Below are 20,517 nucleotides of genomic sequence, written 5' to 3'. Positions count from 1 at the left end.
AAACGCCTGAGGTGTTAACATTTAATTGGCATTGACTCATACTGCTGGCGTAGAATTTTCTTTTCTTTTTTCTTTTTTTCTTTTTTTTTAATCCTAAAAATACAGAACAAATATATCTAAGCGCTCCAGTGACTTTGACAGGCGTTGAGTCGGGCTGTAGAGTATTCCGTTTTCGGATGAAATAGTGCTCCGTTTTGGAACTGGCGCCAGTTGTTTAAAGCAAACGAACAGGAAAAGGTACCTTATCTGCCACTAAAATGTGTCTGTCGTACAAAGCCAAAAGCGCGGCTGACCTGTCTCAAATCTGACACACGTTATCAAAAATAGGTGATGTCTGAAGTTAGCGTATATCCTGTTCCTAGATCTCTCCAGATATGTAAGTTGCTAATTTGTCAGTGCTGAAATATTTTAAACATTAAATTGCATTATAATTTGCGGCTGTTCATAGTCGGCAAATGTTGCAGTTAACAGCGCAACAAAAGTTGTTCCGGCTGCTTTTATGAGAGCACGGGCTGGCTGTGGCTGCTAGCTGTATCCAATTGCCAGACAGAGGCCACGCTGATTTATTGTAGAAAGTTTGCTTCTTAGTCTTTTTTATGACAAGCAGAAGTCTTGGCAATTTATTATTATTCTGTATATTGCAGTCTGCATGGAGCTGTTACCCTGTCAAACTAAGGCGGGCAGCCTTGGGTGGCCAGCCGGGCTGCCGAGGTTGAGCAGCGCTGCCTTAGAGGGGCTGCCACATCTCCGCTGGCACACACTTGCACAATTCAATTGTAAGGGGGCCTTGATCTAAGGTGACCCTAACATTTTTTTTTTTTTTTAAGGAACAGAAATAAAAATCAGCAAACACATAATTTCAGAAGAAGCGGTTCCACCCTCTCCTCTAGCCCGTCTGCACGACCTCCTGTTTGGTGCCAGAAGCCGCTGGGCTTTATAGGTCAAACCGATGTTCCAGGAAAATCCTGAGCATTGTGCAGACAGAGCAGTGGGGAAAAAATAAGATTTTGACAATTTGTGAATTTCCACAGGAAATCTGTTTGTTGCCTTTTCAGATTTTGAGTTGTCACTAGAGGATGGGATTAGAGGAGGAAAGATTTCTCCTGTAAGCCTCAGGAGAAAAGCTATCTCAGTGGAGTATTGACACGAGAGGAAAAGCGTATCTTTTGCACTATTACGCGTACTTAGGGAAATAGTTCACTGTCAGTCACCGCTTACTGTTAGAAAACTTCTTGTATGTAATTCACAGGGACAATCTGAAGAAGCTGATTTGTATTTAAGCCAGCCTTTTTCCCTTTCCACTTGTGTTGATTCTCTTCCTTTGCTCCCATCTGGCAGGTTGAGGCTGCGAGACTGCCCCTGCTCCCCGCGTACCCCCTCACTGGGTCTTGCTGTCTTCAGTCCCTGGTGCAAAATCTTCCCAGGGTAAATAGTAAAGCAAAAGCTTGCTGCTTTAATCGCCTGGGGCCATTAGCTTGGGGTAGATGTTTAGGGAAAGAGGCCATTCACTCTAGCTAATGCCATCTGGTGTGTCTCCCTAAGCCACTTTTTCTTCCTGTACAGACAATTTTCTTCTATTGTTGGTATTTTTTCTAGAGCTAGTTTTTTGTTTGTTTGTTTAGTTTTCTTTTTTTTCCCCAAGTTTTGTCTGGCATGTCAGATATTGGGTCTCATTCAATGGAACTACAGAATGCTTAAATAGATAACAAAATGGAGTAAACAATAGTAGTATTTTGTCTATATAGTTTTGAAGCAGTTGTGAAAACAACCATTCGATATGGACTGACTCGCTAAGGATTTATTTCTTGAAAATCAATATTTTTAGACCATTGTAATTTTATCCTGGTTAAATGCAAGTTGCTAAATCAGAAGACACTCTAAGGGGGAGCAACGGGGAGTAAAGCAGTGACGATGATAATGTATTCTCATAATGATTGCTAAGGTTCTCAGGGGAAACTGGGGGGAAACTATGAAATGGGAAATAAATCACATTCTGGCACCCATCAGCCTGTTATGTATTACTTTGCTTAAGCAGGTTTTGGGGTAAAGAGCACACTAAAACCTGAAAGGCTCTTGTCTGGGCAGAAAAGAAAAAATTCAGCTTCGGGATGACAATAGAGGGAATGACAGGATTGGAAACAGAATAATTTGTTTCACCAGCTCAGAGGTGGAGGTAAGAGGCATTCTAAAAATTTATGAAAGAACAGGGTAAAATGTATGTACAGAGAGTCCGTTCATATAGAGTCATTATTTTTACCTTCCAGTCTTCACGTTAATACCTTTGGGTGAAGGAACAAATAATTATTTGTGTTGAAAAGAGATGGTTTTTGGCGTCATTTTAATAGGAATTGTCACAGTGTTGTGAAAGAAGAAGAATTAGAGGTGTTGTGTTAACATGGTTGGAAAGCAGAAGCAATAGCCCAGAGAGCTATTTTGAGAACAGGTGATTTCATCCAGGACGGGAAGAAGGCTGCATAATCCGCTCCCCAAAGAGGTGGGGAGGAACTAAAAAAGGGTTTTAAGAGCAGTTTCTTCTGCATCTGTAGCCCCTACTGGATTGTCTTAACTCAGGTATTCATAAAGATGTATTGAAAAATTCATGCAGTTTGTTTTAATTTTGTATTTTGGAATCGTTGCTGTAGAATAGTAAGCTCCCTTTTGGTTACAAGCTTGTGTTGTTTTTACCAATAAAAATCAGTTTTTATTGTCCTCTTGGGATTTTAATTGCATTAAGAAATGATTGGCCCTAATAAACTTCTACAGTCTGTGGTAATTATAATCAAGTAAGATATAAAAGCATAAAATTAAGCTGAAGCAAATGTATTCTTGATCATTAATTAGTGAACTATCAAAGGCACCGTTGCAGATGGTAGTCATTTTCTGTGTTTTAGGACAGAGCCTGACCATTGCAGCCTAGAATATGTGTAGTAAATATATTTTTGAGTTACTCTTGCTTCAGTAAATGCATCTGAATGTGTATTTATATAAAAGTCCTACCTACTACATGTCTGTGTTCTGAGTTTTTTTCCAAATATGAAAGTTTCACCAGTAAAGGTATTACTGGTTCTTTTAATAAAACTGTAACACTGTACAAGTGTTTCTAGTACAAGTGTTTCACGAGTACAAGTACTTTCAAGGGCCTTTGCCATTGAATGCTTTGAATAAAACACAGATAAAAGGTAAGATATTAAATAACAGTTGATAAGTTGTGACTAGGATCAATGGAAGGGAGTTTGGCCTAAGCAGCACGCGTATATACCACTGATTTTTTGGAGAGATTCTGTGAAGAAGAGTTAATGTTTTGTGGCAGATGGTGCCATCTTTGGCCATCTGAGCGCTCAGGTTGCCTCCTCCACAAGGATGGGATGGGAGAGGTGATGCAGTGCGGCTCTGAACACCGTGGTAGCAGCCCAACTTCTGCCACGGTAGGGTTTTTTAAAATGGAGCGCAAGAGGAAAAGCATAATAGTCTTCCTATTTCTGGAACTCTTGGAGAAATAGTGGACCTAAGACAGGCCAATCCAAAGCGTTAAAAAGGACAGGTAGGCTCATCGGTCACGTTTGTGTGAGATTCTGCCATCGAAACTGTTGCAAGCACAGCTTTATTTACAAAGCATGCAGAGCTAGAGATCCAGAGCATCAGTACCACCAAATTTCCTTGATCTAAGGATAGATGACTCTCTCCTGTGCAGTATCAAGATATAATGTGACATTTTTGTCTTACAATAAGTCCCCCTCTAGTTAAATGGGCATCACAGCTTTCTTTGAGTTGCACGAAGACTTTGATTTTCTAAATCCTATAAAGTGGATTTAGGTCCCAGTTTCCCTTTCATTGATTAAAAAGTTAAATTTAATTGCTTATGCAGTGTCTCTTTCTGTTTTACTCATTTTTATCAGTGAAATACAGGCCCACATCTTTGACTTCAAACAGTCACATTTGCATAATCAGCACATTTGCCATTCTCCCTCGCAGTTTACTCGCTGGTTTAGCTAGCCGGGCTGCTATGTGATCTGACCGCAACGGCTAACCACTCCTTGCTGGTAATTTACATTATTATTGTGATATGGATTAGGCATCAGTTGGAATCGAGTCCAAGTCGATAGTGTCTTTCTTCCTGTGCCATGTTAAAAGAAATTATTTAACCGTCTGATACCCATTTAGAAATGCACAGGTGTTCCTTAAAACGTTCCTTGCCAAAGTGAGTTTCGTCAGTGAAATTCAGCAATTGGTTCGGCATCCAAAATGCAGAGTTAGAGGAGGAACAGGATGCGTTTGGACTAACTGAGAACAGAATTTGGCCCTGTGTCTTTTCCTTTGGGACACAGTGCCACGAACGCTTGGGTTGAGTGACTGCAGGTTGGAAGTACTGACACTGTTAACCCCTTGAGTTGAGAATGTGGGTATAGTGAGTAAAACATTTGTTTTTTCTTGTTGAAAAAGCATTTTTCTCCTTGAGCCAGTAAATGCTTGCATGAAAGTAGATGGGAAAAATTAACGAATCCTCCTGCTTGCCCAACCAGTTCAGTCGTCTGGGGCTTGAATTCCCTGAAGAAAGGAAATCTAGAAGATATTGCAGGAAGTAGCAGCTGTTCTCCTTCTTCCCTGGGGCAAAGGATATGCATGATGATCAGTACAACCACCTCTGTCTTATCAATGTGATTGGCACCCAGTGACTTGTCGTAACAGTCCAGCTGTTAAATATTGGCATCCTTGAGGGTCAGGTGACTTATGCTGTTGTTACTGCTACATGCCATTTATGCATATACTTGATGCTGAATTAATGTTTTGCTGCAGACTATATAAGCAGTTTCATTATAATCGCATGATTTAGGAGTTTTTTTAAGACGGCCATAAAATGGTGCTTCCAAGCCTTGCTAATGTTTTGATGGGGAAAATCTGTTTGCCCATAACTTATGAATGTAAAGAAACTACAAACTTATTGTTGGGGATGGGCTTATTCACTTACGAAACTTGAGGAGGGCTTTAGTATAGCCTTAATCTAAGGAAGAGTTTATAGAAATGCGCCGATCATTTGGTATTTAAAAAAACTAAAACCAGTTACTATCATAAGCATCTGTCATGCATAATTTTTTTCAATTATTACCCATGAAATGAAATTCTTTGAAAGGATTTGTCTTCTGCATTAGAATATGTTGTAACACCCAAGATTTTGACCTTCTCAGTCAGAGATAGCCTTAGTGAACTTGTTTTTCTAAGACATTGCAGCACCTAATAAATGGGAATAATCTTTCTAACAGGGTTTATGCAAAATTTTGTTAAATATCTTTCATTTACATTTGTAGTTCTATTTATGCGAATGTCTGAAGCTGATTTATTCTTGAGAATAAGCTATTTCACTGTGCTGCAGTACAGCAGGCGCTTGCGTTTTTACCAGCATTTTTTGCTGAGAGCTCTGCTCAGTCTGGCTTGTGAGGCCATGATCCTGCGTCTCATTTAATAGTAGTAGTGATATGACTTTGGGCCGTAGTTTTAGGAATGAAAATCCGTAGAGCTGCATTCACCAAGAAAGAGGGTGCATCTCTCAGAAATTGAAGTGGGTCTGTCTTAAAGCAAATTCACACTTTCCTGCCTTTGCAGTGCTTGTCCTTTTGTTATATAACTTGACTTTAGATAGACTGTCAGTAACTGGAGGAGGTCTTCACAACACGGAGATATCTGATGACTTTTCTATAGAGTATTTTTTGAAGTGGCTCCCCATTGTCTCCGCTGCTCATCCCTTGAGCAGATGTTTTCTGTTGGATATCTTTTCTGTAGGGGCCCAGAGGGAAGGATTTACTTAAAACTTTCAGGGCTTCAATTTTGGGGTCAGCCGGCCCTTCTGCTGCATCTCAGCATGGAGGAGTTTGTCCTCTGCCTGAGGAGCCTCATCCTTTGCTCCCACTTGCCTCCCCTTTTGCTTTTTGTAATCACGTTCCCTTCATTGCTGCCTCATCTCCGTTTAACTTACAACACAGCTTGTTAAAAATTCTCCCTGTGGAGCTCTGCTGTGGGATGCGACAGGCCTGCCAAGAGTTACGGCCAGGATCGGAGGGGAGGACATCTAGCAGCACCGCGGTGGAGGTCTGTCACCGACTGCCTCAGCAAAACCAAGAGGTCCATGAAGCCTTTGTTATGCTCGAAGTCTTGCTCGTGGGCAAGGAGGAAGCACACCTTGTGTCTTAGTAAAGCCAAGAGTTTATTGTTCCTGTAACTGAAGTCTTAGGAGTCTGATTGTTATTAGTCCAGATCTAACTGCTACAGAAGAAGAAAGAATAGTAACGCACGTAAAGTTGTTAAACACACACTTCTTAGTTTCTGCCCCTTTTCTTGGTGTTACGCACGTGCTTCCCCAGCTCCTCCGAGTGCGAGTGTTGGTGGCTGTTACAGTGAGTTGTCGGCCTCTGGAACCCACTTTTTGTAGCCCTAGTAGTACTAAGATCTAACTAAAATTAAAACTAAAAATTATTCTTTATCATTTGAGAAAGAACTGAAGTCATTTAGGACTGATTTTTGAAGTTGGTAACGATCTTAAATTTCTAAACTTCAGATGGGAAAAACTAAATGTTTTTAACATTCAATTAATACAATTTATGTTTTCTTAGCTCCCTTTTTTCATTGATTCTTCTATTCAATCACTTTTCTATTTCTATATATAAAATTTATGGCTTACAGTTAAAAGGATCTGAGATCAAATTGGCTTATTTACTTCAGAATATTGCTAATAATATTTATTGTGGGAATCATGAGAAAGGACTAGACATTTCTGATAGAGGAGTGTTTTCAAGTGGCTTGATTGAATTAAAGAGTGCCCACTGGAATGAAAACTTAGCTAACAGCAGTTATTTCAGTGTCTTTACTAGAAACAGCATATCTTTCTCATTGGACAGAACTACCAGTCTGATTTATATACAGTTGTGTGTTGTCCATTGGTTGAGCATGTCGACAGTTTTTTTTTTTTTAGTGTTGTATTTTGTGGATGGATGTGCCAAGTTTGCTGTGAAGTTGTAGTTCTGTAAATCTGTCTGGGGAGGAGATGGAGAGTTGGATTTCTTCCTGGAACAGGTCAGGTGGCTCCCTCTTTTTATTCCAAAAGTTGTTCCTGGTGCCGTTTATTGTTTTCTTAGGGTTGTATTGAATCTTCACCTGCTGGTAGCTGAGACATGCTAATGAGCTGGTTCATATGGAACCAGCATATACATATAAAAGCAGCAACACCTAAAGCACCTTGAAATCTGTGGTTCAGCAGGTATTACCGAAGTTGTTTTATTAATACAAAAAACCCACAAAACCCTCCTTTTTCTGCCTGTCTGGATTACTGTCAGAGGATTAGGAGTAACTAGAAGAACAGATTACAGTGCTTTGTCCATTGCCTGTCATCATCTAATGGTCACGTATATCCACAGCCTCTATCGTGACCTCAGGGACACCAGAAGTATCTTCTTAGAGAAAGATCAGAAACTGGCTCCAGTATTTCAGAATCCATGATACGGCAGTCGTGGCTCTTTGCATATGCTTCTGTTGCATTGGATATAGATTAGCTAGTACCAAAGGACTGAAAGAACACTAATTGATTCCAAAATGTGCCTGAAATGAGTAATTTGGATATATGTATCTAACAGTGTGTGTGTGTGTGTGTGTGTATGTGTGCATGTGGATGTATAAATCTCCAATGGTGTATTAATACATATACACTTTATTTATTAAATTAATTTTTTTTTTGCTTTATCAGATGTGCATGAAGATATTAAGGAACATCTGTTTTGGCTTCTTTTTTTCTCCACCCCATGTTTGAGCGTGCACATGTTTAAAGGTTACCTGAGAATAGCTGTCTCCTTTCGGTAACCTCCCGTCAGGACTTGGAACTTGTGTGCTTCTTTGAAACACTTAGAGTACCGGTGTTCTGTCATTATTTAGGAAATCGGGGGATTTCGTGTCCTATCGTGGTGAACCTAACAATGAACCAACCTGAATAGTTGTGATAGTTCTAGTAAGCACTTTTAAATTAATAACCACAACGTTTTCTTGACAATACTGCTAAAGATAACATGGGATTTCTGATATTCTGACCTAGTTTTCAATCATTTGCAGTTACAACGAGGATGATAAATGAACATCACCAAGAAATGATATTTTAAAACATTAGATTTGCTATGTTAGTGATGCAGTGGAACAACGATGTAAAAGGAAGGGTACCTGTGCTGATGTTTAATTTAAAGCTGTCTAAAAAATTTGTATCTGACCCTTTGGTAAAAAGTCTGATTTTGAAATGGAGGCATGCTTAGTTTATGGAGGTTTAACAGGTAATTATTACAGTAATATAAGTCTTAGATTTGTTTAGGATAAATGATCATTTTATGTATTCACTAGAACTACTAGGTTACAAAATAAAACTTTATTTTTGAATTTCATGCAAATATCTTTATTTGTAGTGTGAAAAATTAGAACATTTAGGGAATCTTGTGTAAATTGGTAGCACGGCGTATAAGTATCTCTGCAATTTAAAGCAGCAGAAGTAGCAGATGTGTAATTAAATTAGCACAGATATTCTGCAGAAAGCTACTTCTGTGAAAAGGAAACAAGCTTAATGTGAAAATCTTTGCTTTTGAGAACATGCATGCTATGCACATCATTAACCTGTTAATTAAGTCTGTTAAGGGCTACATTTTCTCAGGCCTTGTTAAATGATTACTTATGTATCAGAACATTTGTTTCTAAACATCTTCAGTTGCAGTGTGGGCTAAAATTTTAAAAGCAGATGTTTAAGTTTGGATATAAAACATGCGTACAACAGATGTGCACTCATAATTGGTATTTTTCCAAATTACCATTCTTTTACTTTAAAAGAAATCATAACCATGATATCTTTTATGGCAACAGTGGCCAGATTTATATGCTTATATCCTTTCTTTCACCCAAGTTAAAAATTGTTCATCTCTCTTCAGCAAACAGCCCCAGCAGAATACCTAAATGCTCTTTGCACCCTGCTAGATCTCTGGTGGTCTTTGGGAAATATGGATCTGTGCTAGGCAAAGATCTTCTCAGCTTTTTTAACATCTAGAAATAAGCATTTTTAACTCCAGTGCTGAGGTCTGTGAAAATGTGTGTAGAGGTGCACTTCGGGTAAACTTGCAGTGATGACTGTTCGGAAATATGTAACCACTACAAATTCAGGATAAAGTGAAAAATACAGCTGTCAAAGAGGCAGCAGAATTTTTAACAGTATTGTAAGGCTGTCCTCTGAATAATCTTAGGGCATGATTTGATGTTTGAAACCTACCACCCTGAAACTGAAGCTCCATTTTCATTTTTCTTTTTTGTTCATCAGAGTAGCTATTAATAAGCTAGTACTTATTGTAGCTTATGTCACCCTGTCGGGTAACGTTGTGCCCACTGCAGCTGTCACAAAACTCGTGCTCTTGTTGATTTACTGACACAGATTTATGACCAAGACTATAGCACACTCTTCTCTATTTTATACTTACAGACTTGCTGGCTTTTGCCCCGAGGAATCCAACTCAACAGTAAAAAGGAAAAAAAAAATCTTAACCAAAAAAAAAAAAAATAAAAGAAAAAAGAAAAAAAAGATCAAGTAGAAAATTGTTCTTTATGTTGTAATGCTTTATTGCTCTATATAGCTCTAGGTTTTGTTGTTGTTCTTGTTTGGGAGGTATGTTTGCAGAGAAACGCCAAAGCAGAGGCTCTGTTTCTCTGTATTGGATGTATTTAAATGTAATGTTTTGCTCTCCCCAAAATACACATGCAGAAAGTGCTCATTTAGAAAACTAGTTCAAAAGCATCATAGGATAATACTCCTCTTTGTAAGATCTTCAGATCCCAGGTTCGCATGGTGCAATGATCTTAATCTGACAATATTTTACTTTCCCACCTGCATTTGCAGTAATTTTGAGTGAAACCTGACAAAATCGGCCTCCAAATGTGATGGAGTTTTTTCTTTCCTCACATATCTATGTAGATACATCGTGCTTAATTATTTTGTAATTCCTGATACAGGAATGCGTAAGATCTTTCTAGTCTTAACGTCTGTGAATCTGAAGGAAATAATGTGATCATGCTTTCCAAGTGCAAACTCAAGTATTTTAATTATTTTATTCTTCTGGACCTTGTGGTTGAGAAGTTAAATTTATGATGTGATTGGAAATTAATGTCTTAATGGCTTTCTCATTCCCTTACTTCTCCTTTTCTCTCTCTCTCCCTCTTTTTTTTTTAAATTTTTTTTTATTTGCTATATGCCTGCCACTCTTCCCTGAAGTAAAACACACTTAAATCTTGAAGCCCATCATCCTGGTTTACACTGTCTAGAAACTTAAGCTCTTTGGCCTTCTTTGATTGATGGGACTCTACTCAAACTTCAGCCATTCTTCCTGTCAGCAGCCTTCTCGCAGAAAATCTACTAGAGAAGCAGATTGATTTACTGTTGAGGAACACTTATCATTCTAAAACTATGGCATAGCTCGTTGTATTGTTCATTTCTGCACAGCAATTTCCAAGTATTGCAGAGACCTCTGCTTTTTTCTTTTCTTTTTTTTTTTTTTCCCCCTTCTTCCTCTCTAGAATTTGAACCCTTTAAGAAGAGTGTCTGGAGAAAAAGAAATTTGATTATGGTTAATTAAATGTGGACTGTAAATAAAAAATGAGAAAGTGCCCAATAAAGGCAATATATTTAGTGTACATTGTTGCATTCAGATTTTATAAAACTGATTGTGCACATATTTAAAAAAGTTCTTTTTACATTAATTAGCTATGCTGCCTGTTTTCTGAGTTTCGACCTTCTATGCAGAAATGCTAATTAGTAGCAATTTGGGCATCATGGGAAATCCTGCCCATACCATAGGTCTTCTGTAATGCTTATTAACAATAACACCAGTCTGGCCCATACGGTTGAGAAGATACTTCTGTAGAAGTGGTCTTTTGCCATGGTTGTCTATTTTTTTTGCAGATTTACGGTAGGTAACTGAAGTATATTCTCATGTTGGTATATCAGCTGATTTTCACACTACAAGAAAATCTCATTTGAACTTTGTCATAGGAAGAAAGCAGAATTGATTTAACATTGTGTTTCTGAACAAGGTGAGTACCCAAGGCGAGATGCACTGCCCAGCGAGTGCTGATAGGAGATCAGAGGCCCCACCTGGAAGCTCTTCCCCAGTGACCTACCTGTACGGGTGTACCAAATCAGCGCTGACTTTGGTAGCATCTAAAAGCTCTGCAAAATAGATAGCTACATAGTCTGCTGCATCTGGATTTTGAGTTCTCAGTCTTGCAGGAATCTGTGGAGCTCTGTTTTGTGACGAAGCTCCTTCAGGACTTTGAAAACTTCTTTTTGGTTTTGCTGAACTGCGGCAGTGCCGTTGACAGTGATTTAATGCAGTTCCAGGATTTAATGTCCTCTCTCACCAGAACGTGGGGAAAATACGGAGAGGGTGAGCTAACTTCTGGTTGGTCTCCAACTTGTAAGTAGGTCTGGATGAGCAGAAGCGCAAAGAGAAAAGAAACTTTAGCTGAGTGGGAGCAGCCTTTATATAATGCAGAGACTCTGCTGAGGCGTTGCCAGCAGTCCCGGGGCATCGTGAGCAGCCAAGGAGAAGGCAACCTTGGGCGTATTAGGCAGTGCAGGACAGGGTTACGCAGGCGTTTTCATACCTTTAGCCTTCCACATGCAGGCTGACCCAGCATAGTGCCTCAGTATGCATTTCTGTGTTTCGATTCATTTAATGTGGTTTATTGATTGCTGTAGTTGCTTGTATACTGCAATAGTTGCCATAAAATATGTAAGTCGAGAATGACATGAAGCTGAGCAGAACAAATATAATTCTCCCTTAAAATGATGTTAGGAGATGGATACTGGAAATTTCTGCAGTTACATGCATATGAAGCAACTTCTGACACTTAGGCAGAGCATCAGAAAGGTTTTACAGGTATGCAGTTTGTTTATTAGACTATTAGTTTTCAGCTTTTTTCTGTGAAACATAATTGTTTTTGTGAAGAAAACTTTTTTAATTAAAAAAAATTGAAAACAAACTTTGAAAATATTGCAGTGGGTAAACATAATTTAAGCTTAGTGAAAAAGTAAGAAAATGAGAAACTGCAGTTGTCAGAATTCAGAATAAAGGTCTAGTCCTCCATTCCTTTTGTGTTTGATGTTCTCATTAAAATCAATGGGATTTTTTTTTTTTTGAGAAAGGACTGCATAATATCAGATAGGTCTATATCTTAGTATATTTATGTTTTTATAAATATATGAATAAAATTCTTGACTCTAAAATACACTGTCAAAAGTATTTTTTGGTGTTTGCCAAGTAATGAATTATTATGGAATCAGTAGAAGAATCCTCCGTGTGCTTTGGAGCTTGAGTTTCAAATAGATGTTGAACCACTGCCAATGTTTCCCTCTTAACTTTCCCACGGAGGCCCTGTGTCAGAGCAATAAACCTTTGACAGAAATGTCCTGGTATGGTTCCTTCAGGGATCCATTAGTGCTAATCTTTAAATCATTTGGGAAAGTTCCTTTCTAGGATTTGGATGGGTCCCTTGTCCAGAGCAGAGCATGTTGCCTCTGCAGCAGTTCTGGGAAGCCGGACCTGGGATGAAGTCGGGGCTTTGCACACCACAACCATGAATCAGAGTCACTGTCTGCCTGAAGGGCAGCAAGGCTCCACGTACGTAGCAGAAAAAGCCTTGTGCAGCGGTTGCCAGTGTTCAGATCTTGACCACAGACTGTGATACGGCTTAAGAGCCTGTATAAACCTGGAATGGGTCTTTTGAATCATCCAGTTGAGTCTCCAGTTCTTACAGGCAAATATGAAGTAATTTGATTCATAAAGATGTCAAGTTACTCTGCTTCCCTGTAAACAGCAGAATAGACCGCTTAGGCCTTGATTATGTTTGCGGAGGTCTGGCCTTTTCTGTGGACCAGAAAGAAAATTGTAATATAATCATGGAGAAGAACGGGGCTCAGAAGTAGGTATCTTTGGGGTAGATGTCAGGTAATGCTCGTGGTCTTCCTCTGGATCCCTGCTGATGTGCCAGGCAAGCCCAGGCTGCTCCAGGTGGAAACCTGTGTAATAGTTTGGGCAGGTGCCAGCGATCCCTGTGCACAAGGATGCCTTGCTGCTGGTTTTCCCGACCTTCTGTAGCTGCGCTGCTGTTTACAGGCCCTAGCGAGACGGGTCAGGCCGTTCTGGAGGAGCACGCGCCCTCCTTCCCGGGGCAGGCCCGTGTTCGCAGGTGACGCTCCTGTCGGCCTCATCAGGCGGTTTGGTTGCAGGAGATGCTGCGTGACCAGTGTTATACTGGTTCTTGGCATCTGTCACTGGGAGATAACAGTTCGCGTTGGGGAATGTAGGCCCCTAATTCAAGGTAGAGTGACTGAAGAAACATTTTTTTGGTTGCATTTTTGTATTAAGGCTACATTTACAAATGCCTTATAAAAGCTATTATGTCTTAACTGATTTCTTTTTTCTTTTTCTTTTTTTTTTTCATAGATGTTTAGAGCTGTAAAGAGGTCAAAGTTTGATTATGACTGTCTATAATCTAGTACTGATATGTTTTTAATCCTTTACGCAATGTACTACTCGTAGTTTTAATCTGCTAATAACATCTTTATACTCTTTCTTGTTATCATATATATAAATCTATATAAATTGTGGCCTTGTCTCCTAATGTCAGTTGCTATCAAGACAAGAAATCTGTTCTTGCTAGCCCTCAAAATACGTTGCATGGGCAATACAGAAAAGTTTTGGAATGTGTGGGTTGCTGATTTTTTTAACTGGGAGTTGAAAGAAATGAAGATTTTTTCCTGGGCTGTCTCCATGGTGTGGGCACATGATTGAGTAGCTAAGCTAATACAGTTTACATTAGTGCTTAATATTGAGAAGTCCTGCCTTCAAGTGCCAAGGGTCAGTAAATCACTGACTTTTCATAAACAACAGTATTCATTACATTTTACTGCAGAGTGTCTTACTTGCTGGAGTGTGTCTTGAGTAACCCACATGTGGATAGTAATGTAAAAACTTGAGATGTAAAATTGGAACAAACTGCTGCATGGCTATAAGTCACTGAACTTCACTTTTATTCAGATCTAAAGTAAGAAGAATAACTAGGCTTCTGAATTACTCATTAGTGTAGGTCATGAAAATTTTAAAAAGTGCTGCAGATATTTAAAATTAATCACAAGAATCGGAGGAATTTGTGCCCTTTGTGACACATTGCAAATTGTACAATATACTCTTATTTTCTATAGCATCCCTCATACAAAGGATAGTCAAAGGTGTTTTACTGAATTGCTCTTAATACAACATAGCAAAATAATTGAGACAAATGCAGGCAAGGAAGAGAAGCAGTATTTTGGCTGTGATACGAAACAGCATGGCTATTAGATGCAGGGAAAGCATACAGTAAGGCTCTCCCAGGAGACAGAGGAGAAAGCAGTTATGCTAGCAACAATTATACCAATATTGCTTTGTAATATGAAATACCTAAACTTATCAAGTCTGGTTTAGTAGACTCTGTACACGGCTGGTACTTGCCCAAAGATTTCAGTCTGCGAGAAAAGGTGCAGGTGAACTCAATACATTGACATGGAGAGCACAATATATAAACTATGCAGCTTTGATAAGCTTGGTAAGGTTTTTGTCCAACTTGTGCAAAAGATTTTGCTTTGTGTTATGTCAAATATCTTTGCATTATACCAAAAATGAATTTAGTGATGAGAAAATACATGGTAGTTCATATGATATTCAACAGTTTGCTTCCTATTAAGAAAGTCCAAAACTCATAAAAATTAATACAGATGCTGTTTTGCATCCTTTTCTCATACCATTCACATTAGGTAGAGTATTACTAATGAGCAATTCCGAGGAAAGCAGTTCAGTGGAATTTATTTTTTACAATTGAAACTAGTAATTAGAATAAATTGGTTGTAATACCGTTAGGAATAAAGCTCTTGTGTTTGAATTGGTTGTTATTTGTTCCCAGAAATCACCAAGTTGGAGCTTTCTATTTTGTTGCTCCCAAACATGATCTGATGGGAGGATGCTAGAATGGCATCCAAAGCGGCTGTACGGGATTTCAAGCACAAGTATTTAATTAAGAGGCACTATGGTGATCTTCCAGAGTTAAGATTATATCTGGTGGAGTCATTCTTCAGCCAGGCAGTTATGAAGTCATACTTTGTTGGTAGGATATTTGGGGATCTTTGTCTCCACTAAAAATTAGTGCTGTTTAAACACAATTTGTTGAGGTCTAGAACAATTGCTTCTAAATTTGATCTCTCTTTTGTTACCTAAACTGAAGGTGAAGGGAAAAAAAAAAATCCAGAAAATCTATGTTCCAGTACTTGTCCATTAATTTTTCAGTGTCCTTTCACTACTTTATATATCAGATGTTACTTGGACAATATCTATTACTTGTTTGAAATAAATTACTAACATAATCCTCTGTTTAACTGATAGCTGATCTTGTGCCAAGGTTGCAAATCAGTACGTAGTCACAGGTACGGAATGATTGTGGAAGATACTTATATTGAATGAATTCTCACGTGGTAAAATGATTGCAGTTGAGCTAAATGTAAATAAAAAACTAAAATGAAAACTGTAAAGTTAAAAAAAAAGTTAAAAATAAACATTAAAATGTTGAAAATAAGCTAATAAAGCACAAGCATTGTAGCAATCCTTATTAAGCAATAACATTATGGAATTGGGATACCTATTTTAGGTTCGATATTCATGGTGTTTCGGTTTATCTGTAGTATGGAATCGTGATGTGAATAGCCTGCTTGTCTTACGCTTTTGTGACCTGTGTGTCAAAGGCCAGATGTCATTGCATCCTTTCAGACATAATCATTGCATTATTGTAGGTCTTGCAGGTGCGAATAGCAGGCCAGTGCATGCTGCATCAAATAAATGACAATTGCAGTGTTAATTGCTTGGTTGTAACTGGATTAGAGAAGCTGTATGGACTGATAATATAGTATACTTTCTGCCAGATAAAAGATGGCAAAATGGTGTGTAGTTTTTCTTTGTTAGAATGTCTTAATTTATTAATTTCTCTTATGTCATTATTACCCTGTAGTGTTACAGATGTCTTGTAGGAGACAGTGGGATGTCTTTGTTTGCAATTATCTGTTGTTTAACTTTGTCATTTTCAGGAATAGTGATTTGATTGAATTCCTCTCTCCTGTTTGGTTGACTAAGTAATTTATTTGTGCAACTGCACAAATAGGTTCCTAGGTACTTTTCACATCTCAGTGCTATCTTGTAGTGTTTCTCTGTCAAAATGCATTTTTCAGCGTAATAATAAGTCCTACGAGGGAAACCCTTATTTTATTAGATGCTCATTCATAGAATATTAGAATAATTCAGGTTGGAAAGGACCATGGGCGATCATCTTGTCGAACCTCCTGCTGAGAGCAGGGTTGTCCATGAATTCAATGCCTTGTCCAGTCAGATCTTGAAAACCTCCGAGGATGGAGATTCTACATCCCTTCAGGGCAGCCTGCTCCAAAGTTTTTTTCTTCTGCTGATATGTTTTTTCCATACATCCAGTTGGAAGCTCCTTGTGTTTCATTTCAACTTATGTCCCCAGTCTACCTTTCTCCTGCCATGCCCTGCTGTGAAGAGTCTGGCTCCATCTTCTTGATAATCGCTTCCCAACACATTATTTCTTAGGACGGTGAGATTTTATATCCTTATTCTTCTACATCAACACAGCATAAAAAAAATCCTGTGGAATAATACGAAGCAGTTGTAGGAAACAACTGGCCAAATTACACTTACTAAATCTATCATTGTTCTTTGACTATTGCACGAAACTCTTATCTTCAGTAATTTTTTTGCTTTTTTTTGGGTTTTGCTCATCAAATATTCAATATAATGGCCGCAGATTTATAAATCCCTACATTAATAAGATACAGATGCAGAAGAAGCCTGAGTGAGAAGTGGCTGTAATTTGATGTTAAATGTGAATTTTGGATGAAAAAAAATTTTTTTAAAAAGTAAGTAAGGACTCATTTATAAATAATTATACTATCATTAAACACAACCACAGTTCGCAACTATTTTGTGGCAAATATGCCTAAAATGTAGCCTATTAGTCTGCTCTTGGCATACCGAAAAATAAACATAAACTCTAAGGCTAAAAATCAGATGCAGATTCCCATTAATATAGATTTTTTTTTTTCGCTTCCTGATAAGTTCTTCTGGACACAGCAATAAACACAATGTTCCATTGCTTAGCTAAATTTCCTCTTCAGTGGCTTAACTGAGTATCTGGATGTAAATACTTCTCAGTCAATAATGTGCCTTGTAATTAGGATTTAATTATTTTTTAGAGGAACTGTGTTAAATTTACACTTTCTTTGAAATAAATCTGAGGTCATTTAAAAGGAACAGCAGAATGCAAATAATAATATAATTATATTTTATTGAAAACACAATGGAACGTAGTCATCAAAGGCCAGAAAGTTCACTTTATTACTTGAAAAAATACTAAAGATAGGGAAACTGTAGTGTATTTTCAAGTAAGTGTTATACATGCAGTGCTCTTAACAAGTGAAATGGTTTTGTGATGAAGTATTGGATAATTTTTAAGCGTAGGAGCAAGATGAGACCCTCTTGGGACATGATCACCAAAATGCCTTCAATATGTTAAGATTCAGTCTGAGTGCTTTTCTCTACTTTTCTTTCTACTTTGCGAGCAGTTTTACACTTTACAGCACCTAGATTATTTTGTGGACTTGACAGATTTTTAGAAAAACAGAAAAAATCCTTCTGTTTAGGTTTGTCTGATTTAAATTCACTTGCAAATCGTTAAATAAGATTGATAGAATTACAGGTGTATGTTCGTATCCTCCAAAACCAAAAACCCGACACTGTTGGGTTTAATTTTGATTTTTGTTCTGTTCCCAAATGACTAGCTGTACTACCGCCTGTAGTACCTTGCGCTGCAAATGGAAACTACTTGCTAAATGCACTTCCCAGAGTAATTTAGCACTTGATGCGCATGAGGTGCCTTTTCGGCTGTTAGGTGCCTTTTCTGCTATTAGGTGCTCTGCTCACAAAGCAGCACCCTGTGGGACCTATTTCTGCGGTACGTGTGCTATAATATAGAGTCGGTTCCTCCATTTCAAGCGCCTATTAAGAGTATGCTCTTATTTCCATAGTATTTATCTGCACTGTTTTATCACCTCTGATGATGATTCAGCTGCTTCCCAGTGCAGTTTATTCCACTGACTAATTGCTCTATTAAGAGTGTTTTCCTCTTATCTAACTTGACTTTCTTTTCCTATTAGATTATTGTTCCTTTATGATCACTTTTATATTCATTTGTGCAAGCGAGATTAAATATTCATATTTCCTCAGGCTTTGGGATGCGTTTTACTGCTCCAGAAATGTCACTGGCCTGCCTGTAATTTGGGATTTTACGGGACGTCGGCCAGTACCGGGTGGTCTTCTCCAAGTCCGAGAGTGGCCGGTTCTCGGGAGCAGCTGTCATTACTTACTTTTCAATGTATACCGGGATACATTGACCTCGAGCTCGATCGTGGCGTTAGGATGGCTCCACGGTGGGAGCGTTGCGTTGCGGGTTAGCCTCCGAGGTGGGCACCGTGTTCCCCGTGGACAGGCCCGTGCTCACGGCTCCGCGCTCTCTCCCCTGCAGGTGCCTGGGGCCGGTGCGTGGGCGACTGCGGCCCCGGCGGCGTTCGGAGTCGGGCCGTGTGGTGCGTCCACGCCGAAGGCTGGGCAACGCACCACGCGAGCTGCCAGCCCGCGGACAGACCCGAGAGCCAGCGGAGGTGTTTCAGAGCGTGCGACTGGCACGCGGAGCTGTTCGCCTGGGAGGTGTCCGAGTGGAGCGCCTGCGCGCTCGTCCCCCCGGCGCGGGGCCAAGCCGGGGCCCGGCCCGCGCCTTGCGTCACCGCCCAGCACGGGCTGCAGCGCAGGAGCGTCCGCTGCGCGCAGAAGCCGAACAGGACGCTCGTCGCCAACGAGATCTGCGAGCACTTCGCGCCGCAGCCGCCGGCAGAGCAAGCCTGCCTGGTCCCGTGTCCCCGGGACTGCGTCGTGTCCAAGTTCTCCGGGTGGTCCGAGTGCGGCGCCCGCTGCGCCAGGAGCCTGCAGCACAGGACTCGCGCCGTCATCGCCCCTCCCCTCTATGGGGGCTCGCCGTGCCCCAATCTCACCGAGTCGAGGACCTGCGCCCCCGCCGCGTGTGCCCTGGGGGAGGAGGACTACACCTACAGCCTCAGAGTCGGCTCCTGGGGCCGATGCAGGCCGCCTCACCGCGGGGAGGTCGGCCTCGGTGGAAGCACCATGCCGGACTTCGGGTCGGAGCCCGGGGAGCGGAGCGCGCTCGGACTGCAAGGGCACAAAGCGCATCTCCCTCCCAGCGCGGGGGACGTGGAGATCGGGCACCAGGCCAGGCAGGTCCGGTGCATAAGGAGCGATGGGAAGAACGCTGCGTTGAGGTAAGGGTGCTTTTACACGTCACGTTTTGTTTTATCCCAGGCGGATTTGTTTTTACAGATAGCTTGTTCTGCATGGCCATGTAACAGCGAAAGCATTCGCACTTTCAAGTTCTAAATACACATTTTAATGTGGGTGTTTTATGGTCTTTTTTGATTTAATTCCCTTCTCGTAAGGCTGGTGTCTGTGGAATATTTTGCTTACTTCTATGATTTGTTAGTTTAATTCATTCTGTATTTTTAATATTTCTCTTCTGATTTTTGTTGTTTGGAGGAAACATTGAGGAAATGGAAGCTTTTATATAAATCTTTATTTCCACTGTTACTGGGCGCTGGCCGTGCTTGAAAGGGCTTCCTTTTCAGTGTTGTACTGCGTATGTTTGGCCAAAGAGGCTAAAATTGCATCAGCTTAAGCTCCTTTTTTCTTACGAATCAGAATTGAATAAAAGAAGTGTGTTGAAAAGTTTGGCCTCACAAATTGACTAGAAAATAGTCCTTAAAAAGTTAGATCAGGGAGCAAAAGCATGGTTACCTTCCTGCCTGCTGAGGGGCCTTCGCAGCTGAGTGTGTCTCATGGGCGCTGCTGCTGGAGACGCAGATATGTGGCTTGCGCTTCTTTGATAACAGTTGTTGATATTTATCCTTATGTGTTTTATCTAATAATTTCTCTTAGTCTACGCAGGATGGTTTGCTGCAATTTAAATGTGAAGGCAACAATAATATACGGCAAAAATTGGAAAGATTTATTCTCTGTTTCTTGTATTTAATTTCAGCTCTGCCATTTAACTTCCAGATCACATTGGAGCAGGTGCCAGGAGCTAGAGGTTACCGAGAAGCTGATTTAGTTCTGAGCAATTCAGGAGCCAGGATTTCTGAAGAACTTTCAATGTTTTATTTTTCAGTAATATTAGAAGTTCTTCAAAAATCCTCCTCCTGAATTTTGCAGAAATCAGTCTGTTTCTCAGGAATCTGCAGCTCCTGGCACCTGCTCAAATGCAAATTGGAGAGAGAAGGGGTTATTTTGTGCCCAGTGCTTT

General features: G+C 39.9%; 1 protein-coding gene across 2 annotated transcripts in view; it reads left to right on the top strand.

The window, feature by feature from the left end:
* Positions 1–20,517, top strand: part of THSD7B (thrombospondin type 1 domain containing 7B) — a 329,723-nt gene that overhangs the window by 96,837 nt on the left and 212,369 nt on the right. For both annotated transcript variants that reach the window (XM_026123469.2, XM_026123470.2), the window contains exon 4: positions 18,676–19,483. In XM_026123469.2, coding sequence (XP_025979254.2) covers positions 18,676–19,483 — 808 coding nt within the window. The remainder of the gene's footprint in view (positions 1–18,675; positions 19,484–20,517) is intronic.

This window comes from Dromaius novaehollandiae, chromosome 7 (assembly GCF_036370855.1).
Source record: "Dromaius novaehollandiae isolate bDroNov1 chromosome 7, bDroNov1.hap1, whole genome shotgun sequence".
In the NCBI taxonomy this organism is placed as follows: Eukaryota; Metazoa; Chordata; class Aves; order Casuariiformes; family Dromaiidae; genus Dromaius; species Dromaius novaehollandiae.
The sequence above is the reverse complement of the archived record's forward strand: the minus strand, read 5'-3'. Positions and strand labels throughout refer to the sequence as shown.